At 42.5% G+C, this 23,441-nt stretch overlaps 1 protein-coding gene and 1 long non-coding RNA gene across 6 annotated transcripts in view; one reads left to right on the top strand and one right to left on the bottom strand.

Moving 5' to 3' along the window:
* TNKS (tankyrase) overlaps nucleotides 1-23,441 on the bottom strand; it is a 216,500-nt gene that overhangs the window by 61,403 nt on the left and 131,656 nt on the right. For all 5 annotated transcript variants that reach the window (XM_020976782.2, XM_078148240.1, XM_078148241.1 and 2 more), the window contains exons 6-8: nucleotides 4,453-4,547; nucleotides 3,891-3,957; nucleotides 3,099-3,285 (exon numbers count right to left, since the gene is read on the bottom strand). In XM_020976782.2, the coding sequence (XP_020832441.1) occupies nucleotides 3,099-3,285; nucleotides 3,891-3,957; nucleotides 4,453-4,547 (349 nt within the window). The remainder of the gene's footprint in view (nucleotides 1-3,098; nucleotides 3,286-3,890; nucleotides 3,958-4,452; nucleotides 4,548-23,441) is intronic.
* LOC144455161 (uncharacterized) lies at nucleotides 8,117-14,630 on the top strand. Its single transcript, XR_013483872.1, has 2 exons — nucleotides 8,117-8,485; nucleotides 13,144-14,630. It is a non-coding gene; the product is annotated as an uncharacterized LOC144455161 (long non-coding RNA).

The raw sequence follows: 23,441 nt of genomic DNA, 5'->3' as shown, positions 1-23,441 counted from the left end.
CCTTCCTCAAAAAGCTCCAGGGGTTTCCCCTGGTGTCCTTGGCCTGAACACATACTTCTCTACTTGACCTTCTGAGCCACAGCTGACCTTTTCAGGATGATTTACACACTACTGTTTCATCTATTGTGTTACAAGCAAATGTGTCTAGTTCTTATTCTTCATCTCTCACTGCCACACCTTTGCCCAGGCTCTCCCTCATGCCTGGTTCTCCTAATTTCATAAACATCCACGGCACAAGGAGGGCAGAGCAGGCCCACGTGGACACTTTGTAGCTCCAGGGCCCGGCGCCCAAATGCTTAGCAAATGGTTGGCTGCCTGGTCTCTTGCTTCATGCTGCAGTGACTACTACCTCACACTGAAGTGTTCCTTGCCTGTTTCAATGCAAATGTTTGTGTGGAGAAAAGCTACCAGTAACAATCATAGGCTCACTGATGGAAAGAAAGGGCCTGAGAGGCCATCAATTCCAAGCCTCTTATTTTACAGATGAGAAACTGAGGCAGACCAAGGTGAAATGACTTGTCCCAGGTCACAGAGCCCTACTACATGTCTGAGGCTGGATATGAAGCCAGGTCTCCCCGACTTCCAGCCCAGCCCTCTAACCACCACCATTCTGGCTCGTGGAGGAACAGTGACCCAATCACCACGGGTCACAATGCTGGCACCGCAAGTGCCTCCCCCTGGCTAAGTAAGGGCTAGGATTCCCAAGGGCCGTCCCAGGACAAGCAGCTGGGGCAGGCCTGGTGAGAGCCCCAGTCAGAGGCCAGGCCTCTTAGTCACAGCCATGGGCCTGGGCTGATGCCGGGGGAAGCAAGAGTAAGTGAGAGTGAGTGAGGTACCACACACCAGGGAGGACGGACACAGAACAAGTAGAATGAGGCATTTCAAACTGGTGAGACCGAGGAGCCTTAATCAGTTCTAGGACCTGAGGGGACTGGGGCCGCAACGGGAGCCCACCTGTGGAACTGGCCTTTGCTCCAGTGGGACACAGAAAAGCTTTCTGTGTTGGGCCTTCCTTTGACAGGGGCTCAGGGGCTTGGAGCCTCTCTGAGGCTCTGTCCTCTAGGGGGCTGGAGAGGCACCTGAATTCCTTACAGAGCCAAAATAGCTTTTGGGTTTTTTCACTGACAGAAATAATTTCACAAAGTGTCACTGTAATTGACAAAGTCTTTCTGCCATTTTGCTTTTTTTGGGGAAAAAAAGTCACTATCTGGAAACTAAACTGACCATGAGATTTGCAACGAATTAAGATCGCAGACACACATAAGGCAATTTATACATCTCAGAAGCAACTGTGTCCTGCTGAAAGAAGTTTGACCACTAACATTTAATGCTAATTCCATGCTATCACAAATACATGTCAAACTCTGCAGCAACTGATGCAGAGGAAGGCTTTGACAGAGCACAATGCTCTTTTGTTCTGAAAAACCTACAAAGTTTAGGCACGTTAACATTTTTGTTTTGAAATACAATAAAGGGTGTTATCTCTAAAACCAAAATCTAGCCTTACATGCAGTATGAAAATAACAGAAACCTTCACAATACAGATAAGAATAAAGCAAGGATGTCACCTTTTCCTTCTGTTATTTGATGAAGTTCTAGAAATACCAGCAATAATATAAGAAAAAGAAATTAAAGTTATGAAAATAGGCAAAAAGACAAAGCTATCCCTATTTATTGGGGACATGATGTTTTATTTCAAAAATTCTGAAGAAAAAGTAAGAAAAAACACTCTAATTGCAACAACAGTTTCAGTAAAACAGCACGACACAAAATATACCCTGAAAAATCAGGAGCATTCCTATATGTAATAAAACAAAACCCCGCAGAGAATAACATAAAGGAGTCCCACTCAAAATAACGACAAAATTCATGAGACATCTAGGAGTTAAGTGATCAAGGCACATTTGAGGCCTGTATAAATCCACTTACAAAAGCATTGCTTTAAGAACAAAGAATGTCTTTAAATGACTGGAAGTCTGGTGCTCAAGGATGGGTCATACCAACATAAAAAATAAAATGCTACTGTATCAATTTTCGGACTTAATGTTGTAACAATCAAACTACAAAGTAAATACTTTACAAAATTAAAGAAAACAGTTAACAAAGCTTGCATGAAGGAACGAAAGCCTGGAGTAACAACAGAAACAAAGGGGGACCAGATCTAGTAATTGTTAGAACGCTCTGATATTGATTAAAAAATAGATCAGTGGAACGGGCTGGGCAAGGAAAGATCAGAAATAACTTAATAACTCAGGGCATAACCCTCAAAATATACATTATCTGGCAAAAATTAGGGTTAAAGCAGAGTTAAGAGATTCTGCTTTTTTGTGTGCCAGACTTCTTTGTCAATCTGGTGCACCTTGGGGACCCAGTTCATAACTAAAGGAAATGCTACATGTTTCAGACAGAAGTTCACAAAAATAAAGTTAAACGTAAAAACAAAAACACAACTTTTTTTCCCCCATCCAGAGTCAAGGACCCTCTGAAAGTTATCCGCTGGAGTCCACAGCCTGCCAGGTAAATACGCTTGGTTTAGAATTGGCATCACACAGCACATACCATATCGTACAGGGAGAACATGGTGGTGGTGGTGGTGGGGGGGATGGAGAGTCTAAGAGTGGTGCTAAATTTGTAGCATTAGAAAAATGGATGATATTTAGGAGTCTCTGTGCTCAGTTACACCTATGTACTATTCCAAAATGCTACCATATAAATTCACTTAATCAGTATGATCTGAATAAACATCTCTCATTCCACTTATATTTTGCTTCATGAATGTCAGGCTGAGTTGCGCAGAGACAAAAGTAAACAGTCAAGATTAAAAGTGACTTGAATCTTCCTAAAAATCACCAGCTCAAGGCGCAACACTTGTGCAAAATCAAGCCCAGAAAGCGTGGATTCCAAATGTTCCCCTTTCAGAGGTGCTCCCAAACTCTCCTTGCAGGCACGAGTGGTAATCAGCATGAACAAAAACTCATGATAAGAAGTACAAACCACCAGACAGGTCAGGAGACAGACACCCAGAGGGCAGCGAGGCACGTGAGGTGCCAAGCCCTGCCCTCACCCCAAACCCTGACTCAGAGGACCGAGATACGTACACGTCAGCCTCTCCCGCAGCTCCGGCGTGGGAGCCATGTCCACCGCGCTCTTGCCGTGACAGTTGACCAAGGTGGGATCAGCTCCGTGACTAAGCAGCAAAGAGCAAACTTCTACGCGGTTCTTGGAGGCGGCCTCGTGGAGAGGGGTGAACTGCCAGAGATCCATTGCGTTGACACAAGCTCCGTGCTAACAACAGGGGAGAGGCTGCAGGTTTAGTGCGCAGTTAAGGGACACGCGTTCATTTCCCCTGCAAATGACAAGCCTGAAATACCTCCAGGAGAACAGTTAACACAATTACGACAACACAGGGAAGACAAAGTGAAAGCTCCGAGCGATGCGCAGACCAGCCACGAGAGCAATAATAAGGCGTGGTACTGATCCTCTCAACAGACAACAGGTTTTGGGCATGGTCAATGTGGGAATGTGTGTTGCTTGATTCTGCAATTTGTTACAAGGGTTTTCTTTTTCTTTTCTTTCTTTTTTTAACGGAGGGGAAGGGCAGCAGAAGAGAAAGATGAATAACTGAAAAAACAACAAACCAACCAAAAAACCCAACGCTATCAAAAGGCTTCCATTCCTTTACCCAGAGGTCTAAAAAGCACAAAATAACCTGAGGTTATGTATTAGAAGATACCATGATGGTTAGAACTTCAAAATATCTACCTAGTAAAAGTTTCTAGAGAAAATACATAGTATGTGCCATGTATTGTTTTTTTAAACCTTATTCAAGTCCTGCAGCTCTCAATTAAAACTATCAGGACAAATGAAGCAATCAGTTATAGCTCTCTTACCTTTAAAAGCAATTCGGTGACTTCATAATGTCCATATGAACAGGCGTTATGCAGAGGCACGAGCCCACTGAGTGAAGAAAGCAGATGACAAAAACAATTAAGAGACCAGAAAAAACTAGCAGGAATCTAAAACACAAACACAAACAATCTGATTTCAAAACACCGTGGCCCAGTCTGTTAAGGCAATGACATTTCACCAAACGAGGCCTTAACAATTTCATTCAAACCTGGAGCCCAGTGAGGTGCCCTTGGGTACCCCCAGTGCTGCTCCACACAATGCCTGGCACATAGTAAGAGCTTCCTTGCGGCTCACTTGATGCTGGCCCACAAGCCTGTGGGTGAGGGTCAACATAAGACCACTTGGTGCCTGTGCTGGGGAACTCCCTGTTTAGAGGCATGTCAGATGAGGCAGAGGGGATGGGATGGAGTCCGGATGACAGGCTGAGCCCAGTGAAATAACATGGAGATGGTACCCAGATAACACAGTATGCCCCCTATTTCGAGGCTCCACCTAGGAAGCCGTGCCCACAGCCTCCAGGGTGTAAGCCGTGGGTTCACATACCCTTTGTCTTTGGCGTGAACATCAGCCCCATGCTGAAGGAGAAGCTGAACTATCCGGACACGATTGTACCCTGCAGCCAGGTGTAAAGGAGTTGACTGAGAAAAGGAAAAACAAACAGGACGTTGTCTACCAGTAAGTAAATATTCAGGACTCTCCCTTCCCGTATCTACTTGCAGACATCAAACATGCTATAAGACTGTCAAGCTGCTGAGATATGAGGGTGCCCACAAGAAGATGCCAAGTTTTAAAAAGCATCTTAGGAGCCCTTCTTTCCTTTCTGATGGCGCTACCTGCTGCAGACAGGAAACCTCTCAGCCTTCCCTTCCCAAGCTGAGGCCATCTTCCATTCTTCATCTTAAATAAATACTCAGCCCTCAGCTCCACAGTGGGTGGTATACCTCCCTACGTCTAATTTTACACAATATGCAAGGTTGTCTTAAAAGCACAGCTTTATTTTCCTTTTAAATTATTTCTTTCTCTCAATTACATGTAAAAACAATTATTAATATTCATTTTTAAAAAAATCTTGAGTTCCCAAGTCTCTTCTTTACTCCCTCTCCCCCTCCTCATTGAGAAAGGCAAGCAATTTGATATAGATTATACACATGCAGTCATGCAAAACATAATTCCATGTTAGTCATGTTGTAAAAGAAAACAGACAAAAAAAAAAGAAAAATAAAGTAAAAAAAAATATGCTTAGATCTTCATTCAAATTCCATCAGTTCTTTGAGGGCGAATAGCATTTTTAATCATTAAATTCTCTGGAACTGTCTTGGATCATTGTATTGCTGCAATAGCCAAGTCATTCACAGTTGATCATCATATGCTATTGCTGTTACTGTGTACAATGTTCTCCTGGTTCCACTCATTTCACTTTGCATCAGTTCATGTAAGTCTTCCCATGTTTTTCTAAAAGCATCCCCTCATCATTTCTTACAGCACAGTAGTATTCCATCACAATTACATACAACAACCTGTTCTGCCATTCCCCACATGATGGAGAGCTCCTCAATTTCCAATTCTTTGCCACCACTAAAAGAGCTGCTATAAATATTTTCGTACACATAGGTCCTTTTCCTTTCTTTTTTAAAATCTCTTTGGGACACAAACCTAGTAATGGTATTGCTTGGTCAAAGGGCTATGAACGGTTTTACAGCTCTGTGGCCACAGTTCCAAATCACTCTACAGAATGGTTATATCAGTATACAACTGCCCCAACAGTGCAACAGCGTCTCAATGCTCCCACATCCCCTCCAACATTTGTCATCTTCCCCTTCTGTCATATTAGCCAATTTGATCTGTGTGGGGTGCTACCTCAGAGTTGTTTTAATAGTGATTTAGAGCATTTTTTCATATGACTATAGAGAACTTTGCTTACTTTGTCTGAAAACTGCCCATTCATTTCCTTTGACTGTTCATCAACTGAGGAATAGCTTTTTTTTAATGTAAATTTGACTCAGTTCTCTCTATATATTTGAGAAATGAGGTCTTTAAAAGAAAAACTTGCACAGCTTTATTTTCAATAATATCTGACTGCTCTGAAGAATGTTGGGGGGCTGCCAACTACGACTCTTTTGCACGTTGCAATGACCGGACCTCATCACATTAACTGAATGGTACAAGCTTACTTCCCTGTTGGAGGGGGGTTGTCATACTCCAGCTTCCCCAAGTGAATCGTCCTTATGGTCTGAGGAAAAACACCCTGACAGAGGCAGCATTTTTCTTGCTCTCCAGGAAGCTTTGCATGTGAGAGGGGGATCACTACTGCAGCAGGTCTCTGAAGGGACCATTTGGGGCAAGTTCTCGTGAGAATGGGTGGTAAACTGGGGAAAGTTCTCTGGAGTCACAACCAGGATCAAAGCACACTCGATTTTAAAGACCTGTGTGATTTGGGGCATGCTACTTACCCTCTCTGCCTGACTTTTCTCACCTATTAAATGAGGATGTCGGGCTGGGTCCTTTCAAACTCCAGATCTGTAACTTATGGATCGTTTCCGCTCAAGAATGAACCGGCTTACCATATCAAGTCTAAACCCCTCTGCTTGGCTTTCAAGATAAGGCAGCGAGACAGGGCAGTGAATAGAGCAGTGGGCCTGGAGTCGGGAGGACCTGAGTTTGAACCTGGCCTCAGATACTTAAAGGCTGTGTGACCCTGGGTAAATCACTCAACCTTTGCTTGCCTCAGTCTCCTCAAACGTAGAATGGGGCTAATAAGAGCACCAGCCTCCCAGGGCTTGTGAGATATCAAATGGGATATTTGTAAATTACTTTGCAAATTCTTAAAGCTATGGATTTCCTACTATCCTTCAATGAATCTTCTAGTTAGGGAATTAGGTCTTCTCGCTGTCCCCAAAATACAGTAGGTCTCTGAGCATGTTTTCTCTTCACCTAAAAGCCCTTCTATCTCCTGCTAAAACTGTATCCACTGCTCCAGTCCCATGGCCGGCATCAAGTCTTCCTTGACAACTTTCTCCTAGGACCTCCTCTTCACAACAAAGTACAGGAAACGTCACTCAGGGCTACAGCCACACCACCCTCAACATGCCTGGGGAGAGCTGGAAGGGAACATCAGATGCTACCGAAGAGAGGGGGTGGGGAGAGGAGGAAGACAGGGGTCCCGAAGAACTCAGTGCAGAGGACTGGGTGCTGATAATGTGGAGGATGACCTCCAGCACTGACCCTACTGAGGAGCTGACTGGCAAACTCTCAAAACCAATGCACTGTGTGGTACAGAAACACCACCATTCTTCAGTGCTGATGCATTTCTACGTCAACAGATTCAACACACGTAAAATAGGAAAAGGGAGTTTCTCTCCAAGCTAATCTCTGCCCATAGGAAAACTGGAATGTGGTGATTAAAGGGTTCGCTGCTTCAATCTAGCAGGATAATTAAAATGATCAAACCTCTCAATCCCTTCATAAAATCTGTCACAACACTTTTTTAATTAAGAGCTTCTGTGCGTCCACAGCAATCCGTTCACCTTGACTCATTCGCTTACACAGAGCTCAATCACTATAATAGCACTTCATAGATGGCACATTTCTGCTCATTGCTCAAGGTTCTTCCTTCCAGACTTCCCACCTCATGTTTTGGGCCCTGGTATGAATACAGTCTTTCAAAAATATATTTTCTTCAAACATCTAAGGTCAAAACATGAAAGAATGACAACACTGTACATAATAGTTTATAAAACAGCATTTCAAACACAGAATGGGAATCTCCCTCCTTTCCAGCCTAAGTTTACAACATAATTTTGAACAGCTCATACCTACTAAACAAATAGCCTGGGGAGATCATGGAGCAGCAGCAAACTAGGAAATTTTGCATTAATTCCCAGTCCCATTAGCAACTTCCAGTGAAGCTTTATGACATCTGCTTAATCTGGGGCTCAATTTCCTCAACCGTAGAACAAAGATAATATCACCAATTCTGTTTACCTCCCACACAGAACTGCGAAGATAAAACAAGATCCTATCTGTAGGCACAGTGAAAATGTGACCAGCATTCCATATCAACAAGGTCTTACCAACTTTACACCATGTATCTGTATGGGACAAGTGAAAGTTTCTCATGTAAGATGTAAGCTATGCTCCATAAATGTAGTAAGGCTTCAGCATGAGCTGGGCCCAAGTTTCACTTTTGTTTCTGGGGAAGGGGGTTGTGCATCAGCTGCCCAGCCCCCTCCCTTGTTTTGTAACCACACCCTCTTTTGTTTTGTACCTTAACTTTACCAAATAAGGCAATCCTCTAGCTCCCAAGTTAGTTTTGAGTAAAATGTATCTCTTGGGTTCTAAATCTAGACTGCAAGGTCTCTTGCCTCAGCCAATGAGGATGAAGAGATTGAGACAGACAGGTGGGGAGGGGGCTTTTTGGAGTGGTTTGTCTGCGACTAGGTATACTGCTTGCTGCTGTTTGTGCTTTGCCCCTCTACACCAGTCTGCCCTGGGTAGGAGAGGTCCAACTCTCGCCTGAGACCTGCTAGAATAAAACCTTCTGTTTTCTCCCTGGAGTTCCCTCTGAGTTTTTATTTGGGTAAGTGGTCTCTATTCTACTCATATCCAATGTGTAATCCATGCTGAGCTCTGTACTGAGTGTGCATATTGGTCCAATCTAGTCTTTGAAATAATCTACTTTCTTAAGAGCATAAGCAGCAGCATCTAGGACCTCTTTCCCCCCTGTGATACGAAATGCTCCAGTTTTCAGCCCTCAGCCAGTATGAGAGACAGAGCACTGGGCTGGGTGGTAAGAAGGCCTGAGTTGAAATCCTACCTTGCTAACTTACTGTCTGTGTGATTCTGGGAAGCCCATTTAATCCATGCATGCATCTGTTTGGAGGGGGCTTTAAGTGTGGGATGCTCTTATCTAAATGCCTCCTCCCCTCACTAGCTCGGGAGCTGATCATTACATGCAGGACATGGAAAATTTACAAAGCAGCTTGCCTCCCAGAACCCCTGCTGAGCCCCAAGTCAGCTATGTCATGAAGATGTCTGCCACACCGCACCACAATTTTGGGGCCACGGAGATCGAGCTACTGCTTATGTTTGAACAAAATCAATTATTACAAGATCAAATATGTGTATCCAGCAACTCCTTCAAAGGGGAGGTACAGAACCAGCTGTCAAGGAGGATAATCAATACAAACCTTCATTTTCTGTTTCTTCTTTCACTGAATACACAGTTTTTAAGCTAAATACTGAGAAATTACTGTTATTTATAGAGAGGAACAGGTCATAAGAGAGTGAAGAGCAAAAAATAGGAGTTGGCTTCTGTGGATTTCTGACATCTAAAATGATTCTGTAAGCTTTCTGAAAGGGAACCCCGAGGGGGCCTTCAGGTTTTCTATCCCCTTCCCCCACAAGAAGGCATTGCTGACCCACAGCCATCCCAAGTCTGTCATCCTGGATTCCAAGGACAAGCTGAGTCACCCGGCATCACAGCCCTCCTAGGACTCAGCAGAGAGAGATGCATACCCCAAAGGAATCCAGGCTGCATGGAGCAGAGCCGGGAAGAGAACCCAGGCAGAGACCCCCAGTTGGAATCTTGTTTCCTAGCCCAAGGAGTCATCTTTTCATAAGCACTCGGACTTACTTGCAGGAGCCCTATAAACAGTTATCTGGACAACTGGATCTCGTTCATGCATGCAATCAACAGTCATGATTAAATACTCTCTATGTGGCAAGGCGCTGTGTTGGGTCCAAGGAGGACAAGACAGGTGCACAGTGGAAAGAAGATGAAATTTGGAAGAAGACCCAAGTTCAAATCCTGCCTATTTAGTTTGCTGTGTGGCACTGGGTACATCACTTAACTTCTCTCAGACTCAATTTCCTTATCTGTAAAATAAGGATCATGATAGCACTGACCTTATAAAGCTCAAATGAGGTAAGTACAATGCTTTCCAAACCTTAAAGCATTACCTAATGCTAGCTATTTTTAGTACTATTCTGGTTAGCATTTCTTTTCTTATTTGTTGTGATTTGGAACATTTCTCACATGACTGTTGATAAGACTTCATTTAAGAAGGGCTGGATTGTCTCTTAACTTTTAAACTTTTTTCTCCTTTATCTTGTAAAGAATTGCTTTTCTTATATATTTGTATCAATTACACATTTTGGATATTAGACTTTTTATCAGAGCAATTTGCTATGAAGATTTTTTCAAATAAATTTTTACTTTTGTTATTTTTTGCCCTTCTCACTGCAGTTACTTTGCCTGGGCAGAAGTTCTTCAATTTTATGTCATTAAGATTATTAATTTTATTGTTTAATATCACCTCCGTTCTTTTTTTGGGTAGGAATTTTCTTCCTAGCCTTCGTTATAAAAGATATATCTTTCCTTCCTTTGGTTTCTTGTACAATATTAATATGTAAGCCTTGAATGATGGCTCTTTATTGCCTGGAAGCCAGAAAGATCTCAGTGCAGTTCTGGCTTCTGACACATACTAGGTGTGTGACCTTGACAAAGTTAATTAACCCCCCAGTGCCCTATCCTAATGGCACTTTCTGAGGCTATAAATGTAGAGAAGGTGCTGACCTGCACTGGTAAATGGAATTTAACCCTATCGTCAATGATATGCATCCCTTTTCCTACTCCTACTCCTATTTTAAGTTATATGTCCATTTGGAAAATATGACGGCATGTGGCACAAGGTGCTGTTCTAATCACAACTTTGTTCCAGGCTGTTTTCCCATTCCCCCAACAATTTTTTAAAAATCACAGGTTCTTCACCACAGAATGTAGTGTCCCTGCATTTATCAAACATTATACTATTATGTTCTACCACTTTTAGATCTTATTATTTGACCTGTTCCACTGATCAATTTTCTTTTCTTAAGCAGTACCAACTGCTTTGATGACTACAGGCTTGTAACAGTTAGAGACCCTGCATAGCTCAAGGCCCTTAATTTCTTCTCTTTCCCATTGAGATTCTTTACTTTTTGTTTCTTCAGATAAATTGTGTTACTACTTTTTCTAGACCTAGAAAACAACCTTTTGATAATGTGATTAGCATAAAACAAATCTGTGAATTTATTTAGGTAATATAACTATTCTTATATTGGAAAGGTCTAACATAAGCAACTGCTTTATCTCCAATTACTGTTTTCCTTTTTTTTTCTGTAAAAGGTGCTTTACAGTTGCATTCATATAAGTTGTAAGTATGAACTGGTAGATGTTTCACATACTCTATAATCAATCAACACTTGTTAACTCCCACCACGTGCCGTACTATGCTAAGCTAGAGACATAAAAAGAGGCAGAGAAGACAGTCCCCTGCCCTCAAGACTTTACAATCTAATTGGATTACAATAACCACTGGATGAGATTTCTTTTTCTAGTTCTTCCTACTGGATTTTGTTAAAAATATTCAGAGATAGTAATGGTTGATTGTGAGATCATTTTATATTCTGATCCTTAAATTAAATTATTATATTAACTAATTTTTAGTTTAATCTATGAGATTCTCCTAGGTAAACCACTGTAATCTGCAAACAGTAATAATTTGGTTTCTTCACTGCCAAGGTGTAGGCCTTGAAATTCTTTTTCATGGCTACTGCTACAGCGAAGCACAAACAGAAGCATGTTCCATTTACTTAATGACAGTGCGCATTCTTACGTTGCCACTGATGCTGCTGTGGAAGGCTTCTGGTCTCTCTCCATTATGGATAATTCTACTTCTTCCTTTCTGATAGGTTTTTTTTTACACTTCTGAGGAAAGATGCACTTATTCCTAGGCTTTTAAGGACTTTTATATGAATACTGAATTTTGTAAAAAGCTTCTTCTGCATTTCTGAGGTGATTTTATTGCTGTTCTTGCTATAAGCTATTCTATTCATAGTGTTTTTAATACAGAACCATTACCAGTGCAATGATCTTTTGAACATGTTCCATTTAAAAAGCACTGAATAGTTCATTCAAAATTTTTAATCAATACTCACTAGAATCATCAGTATATCCTCCGCTTTATATCTCTCCAGTTTAAGTACCCAGATCATATAAGCTTCATAAAAATAATTTGATAGGATGGCTTTTCCACTGAATTTGTGCAATGTTAAAGTTAAGCATCCTTTAAATATCTGATAGAAGTCCATCTTGCTGTGGGTTTTTTTTCACTGGAAGTTAATTTGTGGCCTGTTCAGTTTCTTGTTTTGAGACTGATTGGTTAATTTCTCTATTTCTAGTATTCATCTGACTCTTTAAGGTTAGCGGTTTTGTTGGCATATATTAGGATAAGATAATTTCTAATAATTTGTTCCCTCATCTATTTTTCATTTTTTATCTGGTGATGGAAATTTCCTCTCTGCTCAAAAAAATCAGCTAATGGTTTCTCTTTTTTTTCAGTCTTCAAAAAGTGACCTGAATAGTTTTATTTTTAAATCTAAGTTTCTTGTTTTCAATTTTATCTTGCTTCCAAAATTAATTTTTGGCCTTCTGAATTAATGATTGCTTTTACAGCTGAACGCATAGATCACTGATCTTTGACTTCTCTCCTTTGCTGATGGATGTATTTAGAGATATAAATTTTCCTATAAGCACTGCTTTGTTTGCATCCCATTAAGTCTCAGTAGTTTGTCTCTCATCATTAAACGTTTTCTGATAAAATTATTTATTTCTGCTGGAAGGCTGCTAATCTTTCTCCATTACAGATAATTCTACTTCTTCCTTTCTGACAGATCTTCTTTGCACTTTTGAGGAAACATGCACTTATTCCTATGCTTTTAAGGGCATTTCTTAATTTTCTGTAATTCTATAATTTCTTCTTTTATCCAGATATCTTAGAATGATATTACTGAATCTCCATTTAAGTTGGAATCCATTTACATTCACAATTCCCATGGCTAAAAGAAACTAGATATAGATATAGCTCTTCTGGATTTGAGCAAAGCTTCAGAAAGTATATCCGACTGTTCTTATGAGAAAGTGGAGAAATACAGATTAGCTGAGAATACAATTAGATGGTAATGCTGAAACAGGAGGCCTTTATGATTCCATGCCAATGTGGTCAGAGGTCTCCTGCAGAGTATCCCTCTGGGATCTGTACATGGTCCTGCACTGTTGAACAATGGAGACACGCCAGGCTCATCAAATGTGAAGATGACACAAATGTGGTAGGAGCCGAAAGCTAACACCTGAGGAGACAATCTGCACGACAGGTATGAGTCAAGGTTCTTAATCTATTTATGTTTCTTTCACAGGCCCCTCTGGCAGTGAGGTGAAACCTATAAAGGCTTTCACAGAAAAATATTTCTGAAGGCATGAAATCAAACACACAGAATTACAAAGGAAAACAAGAATACGGAAACAAAGTCCTCAAAATGTAAAACAAACAAAAAACAAGTTCATAGTCCCTCAAGTTAAGAACTTCTGGGCTGGAGCATGGAATTCAATCCGATAAGATGAAATTCAACAGAGATAAATGTGAAGTCTTAAACTGGAGTACAAATACTCATCTTTGTAAGTATAAAGTGGGGAAGGCACCACTAGACAGTAATCACTCAGCAAAACACTGGGGTTTTTAGCCTTGATGAAGTAGCTGCATGACGTGGCAGGCAAAAAGCAACCAAACTGTGGGCTACGATGAAAGAAGAACGGCTCCTAGAAATCAGGAGGTGGTAGCTTTCTGCCCTGGTTCGGCATGGTCTGGAGCACTGTGTTCAGGGCTTGGGGTCACAGTTTAAGACACTGACCAGCTGGCAGCAATCAGGAAGAGGGACTTCCAGCTCACGTTGCCTGAGGAAGGATTAAATGTTCCGTTTGGACAAATGAAGACTCCGTGGCTGTCTTCAAGTATTTAAATGGCCATCAGCTGCCGTTCTGCTCCCCCTTTGGAGATGACTTCAACCATTCCCATTCACGATAATGATTATTAGCTGTGTTTTTTCTTGGATTAGAGCTCTCTTCTTCAATCAGCCAGAACTACTTTGCTGTGCCTGCCCTTGTCTTTCTGTAAACTTTCATGCCCATCCCCATTCATCCTCCACAGCTGGTTTATTTTGCTCAAGATGATTTCCTCCCCAGACCTACACTCTCCCCCGGTCCCTAGCCACATGACTGCCGTATTGATTTTAATCTATTTGGATGCCAGCTACTGTGTGCGTCTTGAACTTTCCTTCTCCTGATTCTTGACATGCCCACTTACTTCCCCTGGAACTCTGTCTCGTTTTAATAGAAAGTTACACAGTGGTTAATTATTCTATAACTATGTCACAGTTATATAATATTAAGTTATTTAATATGCCCCATTTAGGAAGCATACTAAGTTAACCCCTTCTTCCTCATTTCTTTCCTAAAATATTACTTTCCCCTTCCTTTTTCTTAACTCTCAAATCAAACAGAACAGCATAAAACTTTATCTAGACCCCAAGTTTATTTTTCTTTGGCTCTTTAAGACAGTGAGGTTTTTTTTTTAAATATATGAATTTATTTATAGTTTAATATTCACTTCCACAAGTTTTTGAGTTCCAAATTTCTCACCCCTCCCCCCACCCCAAGATAGCATGCATTCTGAATACCCCTTCCCCTGGTCTGCCTTCTCTTCTATCTCTCCCCCCTCCCTTCTCTTATCCCCTTCCCTTCTATTTTCCTGTAGAGCAGGATAGACTTCTGTACCCCATTTCCTGTATTTCTTATTTCCCAGTTGCATGTGAAAACTTTTTTTTTAAAACATGTGTTTTTAAAACTTTGAGTTCCAAATTTTCTCCCTTCCTCCCTCCCCACCCATCCTCATTGAAAAGGCAAGCAACTCAATATAGGTTGTACATGTGCAGTTATGCAAAACACTTCCTTAGTAGACATGTTGTAAAAAACTAACTCTATTTCCCTTAATCCTATCCTGCCCTCCCATTTATTCTATTCTTTCTTTTGACCCTGTCCCTCCTCAGAAGTATTTGCTTCTGATTACCCTCTTTCCCAATCTGCCCTCCTCTCTGTCACCCCCTGCTCTCTTGTCCCCTTCTCCCCCTATTTTCCTGCAGGGTAAGATAGTTTTCCATATCCAATTGAATGTGTATGTTATTCTCTCCTTAAGCCAAATCCTATGAGAATAAGATTCCCTCATTCCCTCTCATCTTCCCCTGTTTCCCCTCCACTGTGAGAGACTTTTCTTTTCTGTTTTTTTTTTTTGGTGAGATAATTTACCCCATTCTACCTCTCCCTTTCTTCTCCGAGTATCATCCTCTCTCATCCCTTAATTTTATTCTCCAGATATGACCCCTTAATCTTCAACTCACCCTGTGCCCTCTATCTATCTATCTATCTATCTATCTATCTATCTATCTATCCATACACACAATTTTTTTCCTTCAACTACCCTAATACTGACAAAGTTCTCATGAGTTACAAATATCATCTTTCCATGCAGGAATGTAAACAGTTCAATCTTAATAAGTCTCTTATGATTTCTCTTTCCTGTTTACCTCTTCATGTTCCACTGGAGTCCTGTATTTGAAAGTCAAATTTTCTTTAGCTCTGGTCTTTTCATCAGGAATGCTTGAAAGTCCTCTATTTCACTGAATGACCATTTTTCCCCTGAAGGATTATACTCAGTTTTGCTGGGTAGGTGATTCTTGGTTGTAATCCTATCTCCTTTGCCCTCTGGAATATTATATTCCATGCCCTGTGGTCCTTTAATGTAGAAGCTGCTAAATCTTGTGTTATCCTGATTGTGTTTCCACAGTACTTGAATTGTTTCCTTCTGGCAGCTTGTAATATTTTCTCCTTGACCTGGGAACTCTGGAATTTGGCTACAATATTCCTAGGAGTTTTCCTTTGGGGATCTCTTTCAGGGGAGATGTGGATTCTTTCAATTTCTATTTTGCCCTCTGGTTCTAAATATCAGGGCAGTTTTCCTTGATAATTTCTTGAAAGATGATGTCTAGGCTCTTTTTTTGATCATGGCTTTCAGATAGTCCAATAATTTTTAAATTCTCTCTCCTGGATCTATTTTCCAGGTCAGTTGTTTTTCCCATGAGATATTTCACATTGCTTTCTAATTTTTCATTCTTTTGGATTTTTTTACAGTGTCTTGATTTCTCATAAAGTCACTGTCTTCCAATTGCTCTTCTAATTTTTAAGGAAGTATTTTCTTCAGTAATCTTTTGGACTTCCTTTTCCATTTGGCCAATTTTTCTTTTTAGGGCATTTTTCTCCTCATTGGCTTTTTGGACCTCTTTTGCCATTTGGGTTAGGCTATTTTTTAAGGTGTTATTTTCTTCAGTATTTTTTTGGGTCTCCTTTAGCAAGCTGTTGACTTGTTTTTCATGATTTTCTTGCATCACTCTCATTTCTCTTCCCAGTTTTTCCTCTACTTCCCTTACTTGCTTCTCAAAATCCCTTTTGAGCTCTTCCAAGGCCTGGGACTGATTCATATTTTTCTTGGAGGCTTTGGATGTAGGAGCTTTGACTTTGTTGTCTTCTTCTGGTTGTATATTTTGATCTTCTTTTCACCAAAGTAAGATAATATAGTCTGACTCTTTTTGTGCTGCTTGCTCATGATCCCAGCCAATTACTTGAGTTTTAAACTCTTGTTAAGGTAAGAGTCTGCTTCCAATGTGGAGAGTGTACTGTCCCAAGCTTCAGGGGTTTTGTAGCTGTTTTCAGAGATACTTGTAGGGACCTGTAAATTTTCAGTTCTTCCAAGGTGGTATGATAAGGGGCGAGGTGTTTACTCCTTTCCTGGCCTGTGACCACAAGTATTCCTTTCTGCTGTAACTGTGGAGGGGTTCCTCTCCACAGCCACTACAAGCTCCACCACAGCCAGCGCTCCTCCTCACCCCAGCACTGCCGCCCAGAACTGTGACCCAGATCCCCACACAGGCAAAGCAAGAGATTCCTGCCTCAGCACTGGCAAAGAGATCCCTGCAGTCCCTCTCTGATCAGCCACTGGATTCCCCCTCAGTCTGTGGGCTGGAAGCTGGGAAGCAGCTGCCCCCACCAGGCTCTTGGGGAATGGAGCTGAGACCCCGCCTTCCTCTCTGACACCGACAAACAGACTTTTCCCACTGACCTTCTAAGTTGTCTTTGTCATTCGTGGATTGAGGAGTCTGGGAACCTCTGTAGGCGATTCAGTCCTCTGAGGCCTGCTCCACGTTCGCTGTGGCCTGCATGCCCACACCACACTGCGCTCCCAGCCCGGTGCGACACACCTTTCTGACCAATCCTCCAGGTTGTCTTGGGCTGGAAATTCATTTCACTCTGTCTTTTTGTGGGTTCTGCTGCTTCAGAATTTGTTTAGAGCCATTTTTTATGAGTATTTGGAGGGGTTTGGGGGAGAGCTCAAGCAAGTCACTGCTTTCACTCTGCCATCTTGGCTCCGCCCCCCCAGACAGTGAGGTTTTGAAGGGACAATGAATGATTTTTCTTTGTCTTGATTAAGAAGTAAATACTTAGCACTTTGGCCTCTTCAAAAGGTTCAAAGAATGTGTACTGTTGAGATTTTTCTCGTGCATTACATTTGCATTTCAAAGATTCTGTACAATCCTACACAAACAGAAATGCTTTAAAGTTTTCACTGAAAGTACATTTTCTCAGGGCAGCTAGGTGGCGCAGTGGATAGAGCACTGGCCCTGGAGTCAGGAGGACCTGAGTTCAAATCCAGCCTTAGACACATAACACACACTAGCTGTGTGACCCTGGGCAAGTCACCTAACCCCAGCTGCCTAAAAAAAAAAATTTTTTTTAATTTTAAAAAAAGTACATTTTCTCCCTTGTAAACTTATGCTGGAGGAGGGGGCAGAGGGGGGCGGCGGCCAGAGAAGTTTCCTTTGGTGTAAGCTTTTTTTCAATGGCCTTCTGCAATACCTATTACAATATTTCCTTTCCTTCAGCACAGCTGCTGCTAAGTCTTACGTTTTCTTTAGTGTTATTCCTTGGTCCATGATGTTTCTCTTCCTTCCTGCATCCCTTAGAATATTATGTCTCGACAAGAAAATCTGAGTTTGCACTAGGACATTTCTCAGTGTGTTTAATTTCTGGTAACACACAGTGAATTCTTTCTACTTTCACTTTAACCTCTAAGCTCTACTAGCTCTGGGCCGTTTGCTTTTTTATGACTTTTGGAGACACGCCACCCACATTTTTATGTTAGTCACAGTTTTTTGGGGGGTGGGGGTGGGGCTCCAATGATTCTTACATGAGCTAGCCTTCTCCTATTTCCCAGGTCGGTTATTTTTGAGAGTAGATTTCTCACTTGTTTGTCCCTCCTTTAATTTTCAACCTTTTGACTTTGGTCTAATATTTCTTGGTGTGTCCTTGAATCATTAAGTTCTATTTACTCAAATGCATTTTTCAATAATGTCAACTACTTAGGAAAGGTTGTGTACTTTTTGCTCGAATAAATTTGTTCTCATTCCAAGTGTTCTAATTCCAACTGATTCCATTCCAGTGGCTGGTGAGCTGTCCCCAGAGCCAGGAAGACAGAATCAAGTATCACCTCTGACACACACTTGCTGTGTGGCTCTGGGCAAGTCACAGAACCACTCAGTGCTCTAGGGAACTCTAAAACCATAGATTACCTTATGAAACCTGAACTGGGTGAAGCTGCTTCTTCATGCCAGACCCATTTAACAGGTCCGATTCCTATCCCCATCTCTTCTTTCAGCTACTCATTCTTTGGTTCATCCTTACAGTCCTTGTGGCCAAGTCATTATTTTTTGAGGTTCTTTTTTTCATCTGGGATTTTGGCTTGAGATTCCCTTAACGCACAGTATTTCAATATAGTTAAGTGACTCTCCTCATTCCCTCGTGTCTACAATTTTAATTCCTGAATTAAGACTTTATGCCAGGGTCAGGCTTTCCTCTGATACTGTTGTCAGGGTAGCCAGGCCCAAGTACTACCCACTGTTATAGTCCGCAGTGGGGCACCGTTAAACCAGGCCTACGTCTAGCACGTGCACCCCCACCCCCCATAGTCTACAACTTGCTACTTTGTAGTCTTCTGGTAGGAAAATGCTGCCTGGGGCCAGATTCTTCTACAAACCTGGTTATGTGACTACAGCTGCTGCATGGAGTTAGGAGGTGAATGCAGTGCTGGTGCCAAGCCGTCACACGGCCATGTCTACAGCTTCCCTTGGTCTCCAAAATGGCTGTTAGCTATACCAAATTCCTTATGCAGTCACCTACTAGAAGATGCTGACTTTAAAGCTGAGGCCAAGGAGCGGCCAGATCACTGGTTTCATTCTGGTTTCCTGGGGTCTCCCCAGAGCCCTGCTGCTGCTGGTGCGCTCCCATTTCTTTGTACAGGCACCTGCTTGAAGGTCTATGGTTTCTGAGTTCAAGCCCTGAGTAGTCTACTAGACCTGGCTTTGGACTGATCTGGGATATCCCTGGATCCGGAGCACACTGGCACGGGCCCAGTTTCTTTGCCTTGTCATCTGATGAGAAAAGGTCTTAACCTTGCTTCAGAGCTTATCTCCATGTGTCACAATCCTTTATAGAAAAGAGGAGCTCAGTGTCCTTTCATTTTAAAAATTCTTTTGGAGCTTCTCTTAAGTGTCCCTCAAGGGAGATGGGTTTGTTTAGAACTCTTCACAGTACTATCTTCATGATTAGTTTTACTTTAAAAGAATAGTTTCTTTTAGTTTTAGTTATACTCACAAGAAATGTTCCTAATATTTTCATAATTAACGAATATTCACAAAAAAAGAACTTGTTTCAATGATAACTGATGAGAACGTCATAGTTCAAAGCTTTTTCCCCAAGGGCAAATATGAGAGACAAGGGGTAAAGACAGGCAAAATCTGGGAACTGATTAGCCATGTAGAGTGAGTGAGAAAGAATTGTCAAGGATACCACCACGAAGATTACCAACCTGGGTAAACTGTAAGAACACATGAGATGGGCCAGTAAATATATAAAGAGTGAGGGAGAAGGTATAGACTGCTCATGGATTACACTGGTTTCCCTGAAGTATTAAGGAGCCAAATGAAAGTCTACAGACCTGCTTCCAGCTCAGCCCCCATAGCCATAAATCACTGTGGAAAAGAGGCCCACCTTCTCCATCACCATCAGCCATAACTGCTAACCAACTGCCACCGACCGGCAGCTCAGCAGCAGAGCCCTAGGAAGGGAAGCATTCCGCAGATGACTACCATCCTCTGGAGAGGCAACTTCTCCCCTCTACCCCCCAACAGGGCACACAACTCAGACTGGCTGATCAGCCAGCTACCCTGGGGGGTGGGGGTGGTCAGGAGGCTGCACATGCCAGGCAAGTCAAACCACCACCTGGGTTACCATCTCCCCTCAGACCCTGATGGAGACAGGCCAGGACCCTAAACCCGAGAACCTCAGGAAGAGCCAGGCTTCCAGCCCAGCCCTCAGGCCTCATCCTGGGAAGGAGCTCCAGGGCAGGTGGAGCCTCCTGGCTACTGTTCCTGCAGAGCCACAGCTGCTTTAGTCACAGCTTTCAAAGACCCAGAAAAGGAAGTCCTTGGCCCTGTCACACGGTTCAACATCCAGAACCAGTAACATTGTAAGTGGGAATGACGCAGAATATGAGGCATCACCATTCGCTTTGCCATTGTGCCCCAAGGACCAGGGGACCTTCCCATCTGACACACAGCTGAAACCTTCCCTCACTGTTGTCTCTCCCCTATTAGAATGTGGGCTCCCCAGGAGCTCAGACTGATGGAACACAGGGCTTGACACAGAGGAAGCATTTGACAAATGCTTCATTCATTCATTCCCTACAGTATGCCTGACACAGCAAAAGTGCGCTTATAAGCTAAGATGTTATGTACATCTATAATTTTTGAGAAAGCCAAAATATTCTATAAATAGAAATGTCAACAGAAATTCTATTTATGTTGCAATTTAGTCCATCTATTGGGTTTCTGAGTTTCCCTGCCCTGGTGCCTCACTAAATTATAACTGTACACTCCAAGAAAACACTCTCAAAGCTTTCTGTTATGGACCTTGAATCCAAATAACTGTACATTCTCTAAATCAAGCCAGCAATAGTACCTAAATTATGTTTCCACTGGAAATTATTAGCCAATAGAAAATCTAATTTGTAACAGTATGTATCAAAGCAAATAATGGATAGGATTTTAGCTTTTCAACAGAAAATACCCTGAATTTGGACCTTTGGCTGAATCTGGGCTGTGCTTTTTACTGCATAACCTCAGACAAGTCACTGGGCCTGCTGGACTAGACAATGTCTACACGTCTGTCCAGTTCTTTATTTATCATCCTATCACAAGAGAAGCAGTCAACATATAGTCAAAGAGCGAATAGGTTACAACAATAATTCAACTGATCTAACTGGCATGAGAAAAGCAAATTTTGTCGTCAAATATGGGCTTAGTTGTTCAGCTGTATCTGACTCTCTGTGCCCCCATCTGGGGTTTTCTCGGCAAAGACACTGGAGTGGTTGGCATTTCCTTCTCCAGCTCATTTTACAGATGAGGAAACTGAGGCAAACGGGGAAGTGACTTGCCTAGGGTCACACAGCTGGCAAGTGTCTGCCATGCCACCCTCCTTCTAAGGGAAGCTGATTCACCTCATAATGATGCCTGAAGCTGTGTATTTCTTCCCATTTGACACTTAATTTCTTCAGGTGAAATCAACCGGCTTCAGCTTAAAATGAAGCAGTAAAAAAAATATGGAAAGCTAGTAATGGTTTCCAATCTATAAAACTTCAGAAAAACCCGTCTCCAATGGATTAAAAGCAAACAGAGTTAAGTGACTTGTCCACAGGCCAGATTTGAGTTCAGGTCCTCCTGACTCCAGGCCCCACACACTATCCACTGAACCACGTAGCTACCGCCAGTGAGAAACTACAGTTGGCAGGACAGACGTGGGAGAGAGCTGCACTGAGATGAGGATTAAACCTGGGGAGCTGCCGAGCTCGCCAAGAGACACACACAACTCGGCACCAACTGCCTCTCGTTACCAGTCCAAACCACGTGTCCTACCGCCACGTCAAAGTCGGTCGTCGGCGTTCCCCTCCACACGCTCTTCTGGGCACCAAGATCCATAACCTCAGGGTCATCCTCACTCTCCTTCATCCACCATATGCAATCAGCTGCCGAGCCCTGTCTCTGCTGCCTGCAGCACAACACCAAGTCCAGAAGCTCCCTTCACCCCTTTCTTGTGGCTTCTCTCCTCTACTGCCATTCGCCTCCCACCCGGTCTCTCTGCCTCACCTCTTCTCTCTTCCAAGCTATCCTTTACTCCGCTGCTGAAGGGAAAAGCCCAGTTCTGACCACGGTATCCCCAAACCAATACATTCCCCTGGCTCCCCATCACCTCTGCCACAAACCCTTCCCAACACACCCGCAGGCCACTCTTCTAGCACTCTTCCACAAGACTTGCAGTCGAACCCGGCCCATCAATGCATCTCTCCTCTCTGCCTCGGCAATCCCTCCATGCCTTCTCTTAGAATTCCCGTTTTTCTGCAGAGCTCAGTTCAGTCACCACCTTCCAAATTCATCCCTCCTGCCTTTCTGCCTCAAACTGCCTTTCACTGAATGTGACAGTGCTTATGAAGGACACGCGGCTTTCCTTGACAGAATGCAAACTCCCTCGGCACCAGGAGTATTTGTTTTGTTTTTGTATTTGTTTTTGTGTCTGCAGCGTGTAACACGTGATACATACTGTTGATTGGCTGTTTGATCCCCTTCACTACGCTGCCCCGCAAAGAGTCAGTCAGGAAGCACGTGCTGAGTGCTGGGGACAGTTCCGCTTGCTCTCAAGAAGCTCACAGTCTAACAGGGAAGCAGAAAAGGCAAACAGCTGTGTATGAATGAGGAAAAGCTAGAGAGGATGAGTGGAGGGAAGGTGCCAGAGCTGAGAGCAGGCAGGAAGGCTCCTCAGCTGGGACTTCATTAAAAGGAAGCTAGGTTGTGAGAAGGGAGACAATTGCAGACAGGAACGACAGCCAGGGAGAACGAAGGGGGTGGAAGATGGAGGGAGCATAGTGTGACAGCAGCTACAGGGAAGCTGGAGGTCCCTGCAAGACTGCGTAGGGAGAAATAAGGTGCAAGAAGACTGGAAGGGGGAGGGCAGGTTACACAAGGCTTTGAATACCAAAAAGTCATGATCAATAAATATGTTTTCACCGAGGAAATTGTTGTCGCTAGGCAGAAAATGAATACATATACATATGCACACCTTAGATATCTGGATTGACAATAAAACATCTCCATTCATTCAATTTTGCCAATAAAATTTTCAAGAGTCCCATGAATTATGAATTTCACCATCATTTTCTAGTCTTCCTACATCTGATCTAGTCTATTCCTGTGGCAATCTACAGTTAAGCTTTTAAAAAGCACTAACATTTTCCTTTTGTAGCTACAGTAATATTTTAATCACTAACACAAGTTCCCAAAACTCATGTAGAGAAAATAACTTACTAAATTCCTTTTAGGGCTGGCCCAAAATTTGTTTGTTTGTTTGTTTGTTTTAAAGCACAAAGGGATGTCCCAATTTGTTAATTAATATAGTAGTCTTGTCTGTCAATTTAAGTTCCTTATAGCTGAGTCTAGATGAATAA

Source organism: Phascolarctos cinereus, unplaced genomic scaffold (assembly GCF_003287225.1).
Source record: "Phascolarctos cinereus isolate Bilbo 61053 unplaced genomic scaffold, phaCin_HiC Scaffold_9;HRSCAF=440, whole genome shotgun sequence".
In the NCBI taxonomy this organism is placed as follows: Eukaryota; Metazoa; Chordata; class Mammalia; order Diprotodontia; family Phascolarctidae; genus Phascolarctos; species Phascolarctos cinereus.
This window is presented reverse-complemented; position numbering and strand designations above follow the sequence as displayed.